The sequence below is a fragment of the Aquarana catesbeiana genome, linkage group LG13 (assembly GCF_042186555.1).
Source record: "Aquarana catesbeiana isolate 2022-GZ linkage group LG13, ASM4218655v1, whole genome shotgun sequence".
NCBI classification, from domain to species: domain Eukaryota; kingdom Metazoa; phylum Chordata; class Amphibia; order Anura; family Ranidae; genus Aquarana; species Aquarana catesbeiana.
In genome coordinates, this window is record NC_133336.1 from 90784579 (window position 1) to 90797078 (window position 12500).

Below are 12500 nucleotides of genomic sequence, written 5' to 3' on the forward strand. Positions count from 1 at the left end.
CTTCTACTGTCCTGCCAATCCAATGAAAACGAGGAGAGTTTTCTACCCCTGAGCTTCATCTCCTATATAGTGTCCCCATTCAGCTGCTCTCTGCTGCATGGCTTATAGACCCCTTTCACACGGGCTTTGCGATCAGGTCCTCCTGTCGGTTTTAAAGGCACACCTGATCGGAGCCTCCATTCAACCCTATAGGGCAGCGGATGTCAGCGGTGACATGTCCGCTGACACCCGCCGCTCTTCAAACTGCTCCTGTCCGTGAAATCAAGATGGAAGGAGACCCTATTTTCCATCCGTCTGGGAGATCGGATCGGATGAAAACAGACAGGCGGTCCGTTTTTATTTGATCCCCCCATACAGTAGAGCGGCGCTCTGACAGGTCTGTCTCTGCACAGTGAGCGGAGACAGACCTGTCATCCACCTGCTCAGCAGGGATCACGGATCGATCTCCTGCTGAGCAAAGCAGAGTCCGTCGGGGGGGGGACCGCCCATATGAAAGAGCCCTAAGGGTTAAATATATACAGAGATGGTACATTTGGCAACACATAAGAAAAACAATTGCAGACCTCGGCAGAGAGACCACTGCTTCCATACAGAGTGCAAGGGTCCTTTCTGGTGGTAAAGATACAGAATTTTATACTCAGGCTTCACATGGTTTCTAAATAATATGAACTATAAGGCCCCTTTAAACCATTTTTTTATTAAGCCATTTCGATCAGATCCACTTGGTTTTTAAGGCAGATCTGAACAAAAGCTCAATGTTAGTCTTTGGACAGGTGGATGTAAACAGATTTGCATCTGTTGCTTCTAAACTTCTTGAGGGGTGCCTGTCTGGAGACATTCAGCCTTATTTAAAAACTCTGTGTGTATGTCTAATAGGGCGTACACACGGTCGGACTTTGTTCGGACATTCCGACAACAAAATCCTAGGATTTTTTCCGACGGATGTTGGCTCAAACTTGTCTTGCATACACACGGTCACACAAAGTTGTCGGAAAATCCGATCGTTCTAAACGCGGTGATGTAAAACACGTACGTCGGGACTATAAACGGGGCAGTGGCCAATAGCTTTCATCTCTTTATTTATTCTGAGCATGCGTGGCACTTTGTCCATCGGATTTGTGTACACACGATCGGAATTTCCGACAACGGATTTTGTTGTTGGAAAATTTTATCTCCTGCTCTCCAACTTTGTGTGTCGGAAAATCCGAGGGAAAATGTCCGATGGAGCCCACACACGGTCGGAATTTCCGACAACACGCTCCGATCGGACATTTTCCATCGGAAAATCCGACCGTGTGTACGGGGCATTACACTGGATTAAGCTATATGGATGTTCAATCGTGTATTTAATACAGTGGAGACGGAAAGTATTCAGACCCCCTTAAATTTTTCACTCTTTGTTATATTGCAGCCATTTGCTAAAATCATTTAAGTTCATTTTTTCCCCTCATTAATGTACACACAGCCCCCCATATTGACAGAAAAACACAGAATTGTTGACATTTTTGCAGATTTATTAAAAAAGAAAAACTGAAATATCACATGGTCCTAAGTATTCAGACCCTTTGCTGTGACCCTCATATATTTAACTCAGGTGCTGTCCATTTCTTCTGATCATCCTTGAGATGGTTCTACACTTTCATTTGAGTCCAGCTGTGTTTGATTATACTGATTGGACTTAATTAGGAAAGCCACACACCTGTCTATATAAGACCTTACAGCTCACAGCGCATGTCAGAGTAAATGAGAATCATGAGGTCAAAGAAACTGCCTGAAGAGCTCAGAGACAGAATTGTGGCAAGGCACAGATCTGGCCAAGGTTACAAAAAAATTTCTGCTGCACTTAAGGTTCCTAAGAGCACAGTGGCCTCCATAATCCTTAAATGGAAGGTGTTTGGGACGACCAGAACCCTTGCTAGAGCTGGCTGTCTGGCCAAACTGAGCTACTGGGGGAGAAGAGTGTTGGTGAGAGAGGTAAAGAAGAACCCAAAGATCACTGTGGCTGAGCTCCAGAGATGCAGTCGGGAGATGGGAGAAAGTTGTAGAAAGTCAATGAACACTGCAGCCCTTCACCAGTCAGGGCTTTATGGCAGAGTGGCCAGACAGAAGCCTCTCCTCAGTGCAAGACACATGAAAGCCCGCATGGAGTTTGCTAAAAAAACACCTGAAGGACTGCAAAATGGTAGGAAATAAGATTCTCTGGTCTGATGAGACCAAGATAGAACTTTTTGGCCTTAATTCTAAGAGGTATGTGTGGAGAAAACCAGGCACTGCTCATCACCTGTCCAATACAGTCCCAACAGTGAAGCATGGTGGTGGCAGCGTCATGCTGTGGGGGTGTTTTTCAGCTGCAGGGACAGGACGACTGGTTGCAATCGAGGGAAAGATGAATGCGCCCAAGTACAGGGATATCCTGGACGAAAACCTTCTCCACAATGCTCAGGACCTCAGACTGGGCCGAAGGTTTACCTTCCAACAAGACAATGACCCTAAGCACATAGCTAAAATAATGAAGGAGTGGCTTCACAACAACTCTGTGACTGTTCTTGAATGGCCCAGCCAGAGCCCTGACTTAAACCCAATTGAGCATCTCTGGAGAGACCTAAAAATGGCTGTCCACCAATGTTTACCATCCAACCTGACAGAACTGGAGAGGATCTGCAAGGAGAAATGGCAGAAGATCCCCAAATCCAGGTGTGAAAAACTTGTTGCATCTTTCCCAAAAAGACTCATGTCTGTATTAGATCAAAAGGGTGCTTCTACTAAATACTGAGCAAAGGGTCTGAATACTTAGGACCATGTGATATTTCAGTTTTTCTTTTTTATTAAATCTGCAAAAATGTCAACAATTCTGTGTTTTTCTGTCAATATGGGGTGCTGTGTGTACATTAATGAGGGGAAAAAATGAACTTAAATGATTTTAGCAAATGGCAGCAATATAACAAAGAGTGAAAAATTTAAGGGGGGTCTGAATACTTTCCGTCCCCACTGTATATGACATTATGTAAAGGTCTTTTTATTCATCAGTGTAATATGAAATATATCGATGCATGTATTTTTTGCAGAAAACCATTTTTGAGATGTAAGCCACTGAGGAAGACTTAAGTTGAAACACGTTGGGGTTTCTCAACCTAAAGTGTTACTAAACCCACAACAGTAAAATCAGTCTGTATATACAGTAAAGCATGCTTGTTATACCCACTGTGGAACCTAAGGGGTTAATCCTCTGCATTGTGTAAAAAGGCTGTTTGATCCTGTCTTATCTGATAGAACAGAGCCTAGGAGGCACTCTGCATATGGTTTGGTGTGTATTTCTAGAGAGTTTTTTTTTCTTGGGAGGGTGTGATCAGCACAGGACCAATCAGCACTATTCAGAGGGTTAGGGGTCCTGCAGCCTCATAGGACAGTCAGAGTAGAATGAAAACTCCTCTTACAAACTTTAACCACTTCCGGACTGGCTCACACCGCTATACATTGGCACTTTGAAGAGGGATATCTTTGTTATGGCAGCAGATAGCTGCCATAACCCCGGTATCTTCTTCAGTGAGCGGTCCGGTTTCCGATAAAAGTGGTCTCTGTGGCGGATTCACCGCAAGATCACTTTTATCGGCAGCGGGAGAGGGCCCATCCCGCCGCTCTCCACTGCTTACCGGAGCCGTTGGTAGCGGCAGAGGCAATCGGGGACTCTTCCTGGCTTGGTAAGGGGAAGATGGCCCCCACCCGTCTCCATACCATTGCAGGGCAGAAGCGGCGTCAAAACGTCACTTCCGCCCATAGCTCTTAAAGCAACATTTTTATTTTTTATTTTTTTTTAATGACATTTACATTTTTTTTTATTGCATTTTAGTGTAAATATGAGATCTGAGGTATTTTTGACACCAGATCTCATATTTAAGAGTTCCTGTCATGCTTTTTCTCTATTACAAGGCATGTTTACATTCCGTGCAATAAGACTAAAAGTGACACAATTTTTTTTTTTTTAAAGAACAATGTAAAAATAAAAAATAAAAGGTCAAATAAATAAGAAAAAAATAAAATAAATGTAAACGCGCCTCGTCCCGCCGTGCATACGTGAGCAGCGCCCGCATATGAAAACGGTGTTCAAACCACACATGTGAGGTATCGCCGCGATCGGTAGAGGGAGAGCAATAATTCTAGCCCTAGACCTCCTCTGTAACTCAAAACATGCAACCTGTAGAATTTTTTTAAACGTTGCCTATGGAGATTTTTAAGGGTAAAAGTTTGTCGCCATTTCACAAGCTGGCGCAATTGATACAAAATTGATACTCAACATGAAGCGTGACATATTGGGTATCAATTTACTCAGCGTAACATTATCTTTCACAATATAAAAAAAAATGGGCTAACTTTACTGCTGTCTTATTTTTAATTCAAAAAAGTGTATTTTTTCCAAAAATAGTGTAATTTTTCCAAAAAAAGGGCTCTTGTAAGACCACTGCACAAATACGGTGTGGCAGAAAGTATTGCAATGACCGCCATTTTATTCTCTAGGGTGCTAGAAAAGAAAAAGAATAATGTTTGGAGGTTCTAAGTAATTTTCTAGCAAAAAAAAAAAACCTGTTTTTAACTTGTAAAGAACAAATCTCAGAAAGAGGCTCGGTCCTTAAGTGGTTACAAGCAAAGAAAGTGTTTCCACCGCTCAGGCTGACACTGACCCAGGTGTAAGTGAAAGTTTCAGAGCAGAAGAGTTCCAGGTGCTGGCTGAATGCTAGACAAGGCAGGCTTGAATGGAGGAGAGGATTTGGATGCCGCACACCGGATGTAGTCAAAAAACTTCACTTTATTGAAAAAATGGGATCATCAAAATAACAAGACTATCATGCAGAAAGTACAGGTAAGCTGACGCGTTTCGCACTCAGTCCTGAGTGCGAAACGCGTCAGCTTACCTGTACTTTCTGCATGATAGTCTTGTTATTTTGATGATCCCATTTTTTCAATAAAGTGAAGTTTTTTGACTACATCCGGTGTGCGGCATCCAAATCCTCTCCTCCTTAAGTGGTTAACCAGACACTGATAGAAGTCACAAGACTGCTATATACTGCTGATGAGAAAAAGGTATTTGGCAGTTTACATTTACTAAAATTGGATTTGCATTACCATGTTCTGTGTACCGTCGGCAACCAGATATAGTAAATGCAGGGTCCTGGGTTTAGTAACAGTAACCCCAGTGATATAGAAATAAAAAGCAGATGTCTCAGTATCATAAATTAAATACCAAACAAAAACACAGTTGGACTGATTTACTAAAACTGGAGAGTGCAAAATCTGGTGCAGCTCTGCATAGAAACCAATCAGATTCCAGGTTTTATTGCCAAAGCTTAATTGAACAAGTTAGAAGCTGATTGGCTACCATACACAGCTGCACCAGATTTTGTACGCTCCAGTTTTAGTAAATTAACCCCATTTAGAGGAAGTGCTAAAAGTAAAAACTATAAATCCTATACTGTAAACATGCCAAATCAAGACCTTGTATAAAGAAACATTGCTTAGAAACGCGACTAAGGATCTCCATTAATGAGACAAGTAGGGAAAGTCCTTTGTGGTGACATCATCAAGTTTACATTTTCTGCCAAATCTGCTGTGTTCTATGCGGTATACTGGGATACATTTTGACAATGTGAATTTGATAATAGTAGTTTGCACTAATCAAATGTGAGTTTTATATGTTATAATAAATTGTTATTAGTGTTATTTCATCATTTGAAGTCTATTTTTTTTAGCACAATCTAGGAGGGATACAGTACTGTATATGTAAAAGCCTCTACCTAACGTGTTGCGGGGATAATCCGGCCCTCTGGATCATACTGCCAAACATAAGCACATTTTTCTAGAGATAGAGGTCATACTAATATGATGAGCTCAGCTGCTTTCCCTGGGCGGTGGAACTGAACATGGTGGTTGTGTCTATCTAAACATAAGTTTTGAGGTGAATAAAGAGTTTAAGATTACACAAGGACTTGTTTGTTCACCATTTGCACTTTTTATATGGACTGTTGTTTTCATTTAACATAATGAATTGAACTTCTATCTCTCAGTATGTTGCTTATTTACAAAATGTATTTGTATTAGGCCTCATGCACATTGTATGCTCTTGACATTTTTTTTCTCCTACAGGAGTTTATCAGCAGAAAGAATGCTGTAAAAAGCCAGATCTTGCATGGGTTTTAATGTGCACTAATGTACATTCCTGCATCTGGCATTAATACATTCTATTGGCCAGAATTCTGCACATTAGAATGCATTACCGTGGGAATGCACCTAGTTTTCGTACAAATTAAGGAGCTTTTAAGCATTTTTTTATGCTCAATAACTCCTCTCCAAAACACACGTGATGTTTTTTTTTTTTCTTCTGCCAACTCCCCTGCCATTACATTCCTGAAAACAACCATATTTCTTGTTTGCCGCAGAGAAGAGCATTTTGACCGACCTTATGGTTAACAAAAAGACGCCTAGCATTCTACATGACTCTCAAATCAAATTTCTTAAAGTATGGACACCCTGGTGGTCTTCTGCTCTTCCCACCCTGCCTCCCACAAGTCTGGGCATCCTGCAATTGACTTTATCTAAACTCAAGCCTGCAGGAACTCTACCCTACCCCTTCCCTTCTTAGTAGCAGTGTGCATGAGGCCTTATGCAGGCCATACATGGGTCAAATTCTGAACAAATTTTCTTTAGAAAATCAGAAATTTCGTGCATTTTGTGATCCAAAGGCACCCCCATTGATTTCGAAAATTCGACCAACCAAGCCTTCAATTCCACCTCATGTTGCTATAGAAAATAATTTTTTATGGCCGGGAATCTTCTTTTCTTTCTGGGAATTTTCTTTTCTTGCGCTCATGCACATTTATTTTTTGCTTATAGTTCTTGCAGGATTCTCCCATCATTGATTAGAAATTTGTTTGTTTTTCCAAAAATTTCTAACATACACGATCACTTCAATGGCCACACAAAAATCGGCCGTTGCTGCAGCCCACTAATGGTGCGAAATTCAAAAAAAAAAAAAAAATTAGTTACGATTTTCATAAGAAAATTCCTTTGGAATTCGACCCATGTATGGCCTGCTTTAGTTATATGTTTCTTTATATAAGGACTTGATGTTACATATTTACACAATTCATAGTTTCTACTTTTAGTGCTTTCTCTGTGGTTTCTAGGTCCTCTTTAATGTTCCATCACAGAGAAGGAAACTACTTGGAATCCGCTCTCTCACATTAATAACTCCTTTAGATCATTACAGTCAGTCTGACAAATTTAGCTATAGGTTTATCAGCAAGTCACTCCATCCTTTGGTTAAACTGATACATTATCTGCAGGACTAAACTGTAATAAAGGTGTTTATGACACAGCCAATAATGTGAAGCCTTTGACAGATCTAGGAAAAGCATTAGATGTTTGCTTTTACCACGGTCAAGTAAGCAAGACAACCGGTTATGACATCAGTGAATTCTGGAAGTATTGTTTCCAGGCCTGTGAAAGAGTCTATATTTCCACGGATGTATTGCTCAGCTGAACTTAACAGTTGATATATTTTATCTCTAAATTGAAAGCTCTCACGAGCATAGCCCTCAGTGTTATTTGTGTCTGTTCATATATGTAGGCCAGTCTGTTTGCAGTGCTCGGTTATATAAAGCAGCACATTATCTGGAAAAAAATATAGATTACATTCTTAAATTCATATTCATATTTAAATTCCATTCTGTACAAAAACACATCCAATTGTGACACCCCGAAGCAAAGAAGGTAAACCTAGGTTTAATATCAGTGGTTCTTTATGCACAAATATATGGAACAGAACCTTTATAACATGATCCCCACACAACGAAGGTAGAGCAAAGAATAAAGACAGCTTGTCAAGATTTGTAAGAGGTTTAATCTAACCCTACTGCCTAAATGAACCTGCAAATAAATTTGTTATATTACGTGTCTGAGAAGCCACCCTATCCTGAATGCACACTGAATTAGTGCCTGGTCTTCTCCAGCTTGGACCTCTCTTAAGCCTCATATGCACGATCGGATTGTTGGCCAACAGAGCGTTAGACTTTTGTCCGAAGGGCGTGTTCCGGGGAACTTGTCTTGCATACAAACTGTACACAATTGTCGGCCAGCAAACACGAATGTAGTGACGTACTACGTGGAATTTCAGCTCTTGAGCGCCAACCTTTGGGCACCTTCTGCTAAAGTCACGTTTGGTGAGCATTGATTCCGAGCATGCGTGTTTGTACTTTGGACTTTTGTGTGACGGACTTGTGTACACACGATATGAAAATCTGAAAACAGACCGTCGTCCGCCGACAATTTACTAGCCTGCCACCCAACATTTGTTGGACGAAAGTTGGACAACCATTGTCTGATGGAGCGTACTAACGGTCAGATTTTAGGCCAACAGTCTGTCATCACACAATTCCCTGCCGAAAATCCGATCGTGTGTACGAGGTTTTAGAGTACCATTCACACCAGCAGCTGTATTAGAAAGCAGTGGCTGGTGTGTGATGGGATAACAGAAGCGCTGGTCGCAGCGCATCAGGCTGTTGACCATTTTTTAAAAACAAACTTTATTGAAATGCCACGCAGTTACACTTCACTACCTTCTACTGGCTGCAGTGAATGCCGTACTTCTTTTCAGAGTACATCACCACAACACAGTGGTGTGAACTGGCCAGGTAGGAAACAAGGTATTTTGCCTTGTCTTGCAGTGGGATTGTGCTGGTCCACATCCGTAATAAGAATACCTTCAGGGCCAATAAGAGCACTCTCATTGTTTAGGGGCATCTGGCAGAAAGCACTAAGTTGGAGAAGCTGTGGCCTATTTTCAGGATTGGGGCTCTGCATAGTGCTGCATTTAAAGAGGGAAACTAAACCCTCCTATTGTTTTCAGCCAAGGAAGCTGCTATCTTGACCCTTGTTGGATCTTCAACTGCCATGGTGCTGCACATGTGATCAGTTGTGACAGCAGACATTTGATGGTTTGACAGTTTGGTTAAGAGCACAACCAATGTGACAGTTACATAACCGAAACGTGCCAGGAATGTAACTTTTCTGAAACTGGGTTTAGTTCTGCTTTAAGCAGCAAGGCTAGATCACTAGTCCTGCATAGTACACATATTATGATGCCCTATAACATTGGAGAACCAAAGAAAACACTGGCTGCTGGGGGAACTTAACATTAGGGGGAATAGTTTCCTTATTCATCATCCCATAGACAAAATGAGCGTTTAACCCTTGAAGTATTTTTGAACAACTTGGATTTCAACTAAATCTAAGTACAAAAATGTACTGCAATATATTGCATCTTACAAGTCCTTAGATATTGTGGCTGCATTTGTTTTCTATTTTCAGGCTAAGAACATTTTAGCAAGTACATAAAATACCTGTCAATCATGCCAGAAACTACAATGTCTTTGTCACTTCCCATGAACTGAACTGGAAGCATAAAAAACATATTATCCTTCTGTAAACTACTAATCTCTCCATCTCCCATGTAATGGAGATGAACAAAAACAGAAATCCAGCCTGATTGTTGCCATGTCACTCTCAATGGATACAGTGGAGAAGTGTCTTATTCACAGGGTTACTGGACGAAAATAAAGGAACATTATTCACTTGAAGACTGGTGTTCTATCGAGAAATGCACCCCGTTCGAAAAATGCCTCTGATGGGTCTGCGCATGTGCAGTAAAAAATGTCACTCCAGCTGATTTGTTGATCAGCTGGCATGACGTCAACACAGCGCATGCGCACATCATCGGAGGGGATATCCGATGCTATGCAAACAGCGGAGGGAGAACTTACTTGGCAGATTCTGCCTCGCTTTTGTAGGGTGGGCTTTGCCTGTATTGAACACCGTGTTTTCTGGCTGTTGCACGGCGGGTTCAGTGTGATAAATGGCATGTTTTGACTGTGTCTAAGGGTGGGTTAAAACACACACAAAACCTGCCCTTGAAGACACCCACAACCCGCCCCTAATCTGACAATTACATTCTCCCTTGGCGCTTAGCAGATCGTCGAATACTGCCTCCTACGATCTACGCATTCGTCTTCACACCATCACAACAGCTGATCGGGAAATCAGCTGGACTGCCGTTCCGTATTGCGCATGCACAGCCCGGCTGAGGCATTTTTTGACAGAGGGCACTATTCGGTAGAACAGCGGGACTTTTTCTAACGCTTTGGGATTGATTTACTACAACTGGAGAGTGCAAAATTTGGTGCAGCTGTGCATGGTAGCCAATCATCTTCTAACACCAGCTTGTTCAATTAAACTTTGACACAAAAAATCTGGACCTGATTGGTTTCTATGCAGAAATGCACCAGATTTTTAGTAAATCAGCCCCTTTTTGTTTACAAGTAAAAATCTGTATTTTTTTGCTAGAAAATATCTTAGAACCCCCAAACATTATATTTTTTAGCAGAGGCCCTAGAAAATAAAATGGTGGGTTTTACAATTTTTGATGTCACATGGTATTTGTGCAGCAGTTTTTCGAACGCATTTTGATTTTTAAAATGCACGTCAATAAATTTAATGCATGCAAACACAATTTAATACCCAATTTTTGTTAAAACATAGAAGAATGGTGTTATGCCAAGTAAATAGATACCTAAGATGTCATGCTTTAAAATTACGCATGCTCGTGGAATGGCGACAAACCTACTTTGCCATAAGCAATGCTTTCAAAGCCTTTACAGATTACCAGTTTAGAGTTACAGAGGAGGTCTAATGCCCTGACTTTCAAAGCAATAGCCCAAATGTGTGGTGAGATCGCCATTTACATGTGCGTGTGGGACAAAATTGTGCATTCGCCTTTGCATGCCAGCACGGGGGGACGAGGGCATTTACAATTTTTTTTTTTTATCACTTTTATTCCTGTCACAAGGAATGTAAACATCCCTTGTGACAGCAATAGCTGTGACAGGTACTCAATATGAAGAGAGATCTGGTTTCTATAAGACCCCAGATGTTTCCTCTGCTCTTAAAAGCATCTGATCACACCAAGATCAGCTGGATCAGATCATTTTCAAATGTGAAAATGGTGCCGTTTACATCCGGGAAACTGGAAGTGACAAAAATGCTTGTCGTTTCTGGTTTCATATACCATAGAGCTCATTGGAGACCTTCCGGTCCTCAACAAGCTCTGTGGTAAGCCGGTGGAAGCTCCGGTTTTCACTCCAGGCTCACCGGTGGGATGGTAGAACCCAGAGAGGTAATGGCGGGCGGTAGGAGGGGACACCCCCCCTCCCGCTGTCTGCTTTGCCTCTCTAGGCTCTAATTAGCCATTAGAATGGCTTTTACATAAAAGCTGGCTAACAGCTGTAAAAAAAAAAACTATGTAGCTGTAGGCATCATCCTGATATAACCACTTAAAGTCAAATGACGTACAGGTACGTGATTTGGCGTTAAGTGGTTATAGTGTCATTTATTAAATGATGGTGTATGCAGATTTCTTGAGTAATTATTTTGCAGTGTTTTCTACTCTATACATCTGTATGTGTTTGTGTTGCTAATGCTAAAGTATTGTAAAGTGTTTCAGACTCAGTTCAGTAAAATGATGCACGTTCCCTCTTCTACGGGACAAGTTCCCTTCTCCTAACCGGACTCCTGTACTGGCAGCACCAGCATGCTACGTAGGAGAACTTTAACTCAAAAAAAGGATGACCAAGCAACCACAGTTCTTTTATTTTAAACACAGCAAATAAACAAAGGCAGAAAGTGGTCTCACTGTGTAAGTAAAATATGGAAACAGTGTGAAGTGTACCTTCTTATTGGTATGTCTCAGATAATCCAGCTCCTGTAACAATGGCATGTCTTGCTTCCCCCATTCCTGGGTGCTGGAGGCTGGCTGCAAATCTGGCCTGTCACTGTGTGAGGAGCAAAGAAATATTTATTCAACATGAGCCAATCACATGACAGCTGTCTCCCGCTTATCCCAACTAGCCATGTGCTGTCATGTTCTGTACACCTTCTTTACATATTAAGCAGGCAACTTGGGGCTAAGCCAATTGTTCCATTAGCAATGCATGGCATTATGGATAAAGTTAAAAAGGAAAGTTCTCTTGCTATTCAAGCCTTACTGACACAAATGTTAGAAAACAGTTAATGTTTATTGAGTAGAAGTTTATTCTTAGGTAGCTGGTTTTCCGTTAAGTACTTTGGTCATATATGACTTTATTAACTATTTGCAAAGCACATAAGAAACAATGTGACTGTAACACAATGTAACAATTTATATATGCTTTAAAGTATTGCAGGACTTATAGGGCGTACACACGGTCGGACTTTGTTCGGACATTCCGACAACATTTTTTTCTGACGGATGTTGGCTCAAACTTGTTTTGTCTACACACGGTCGCACATAGTTGTCAGAAAATCCGATCGTTCTAAACGCGGTGACGTAAAACACGTACGTCGGGACTATAAACGGGGCAGTGGCCAATAGCTTTCATCTCTTTATTTATTCTGAGCATGCGTGGCACTTTGTCCATCGG

At 41.4% G+C, this 12500-nt stretch overlaps 1 protein-coding gene across 10 annotated transcripts in view; it reads right to left on the minus strand.

Moving 5' to 3' along the window:
* Positions 1–12500, minus strand: part of MIPOL1 (mirror-image polydactyly 1) — a 753413-nt gene that overhangs the window by 451909 nt on the left and 289004 nt on the right. For all 10 annotated transcript variants that reach the window (XM_073608913.1, XM_073608905.1, XM_073608904.1 and 7 more), the window contains one exon: positions 11771–11873. In XM_073608913.1, coding sequence (XP_073465014.1) covers positions 11771–11873 — 103 coding nt within the window. The remainder of the gene's footprint in view (positions 1–11770; positions 11874–12500) is intronic.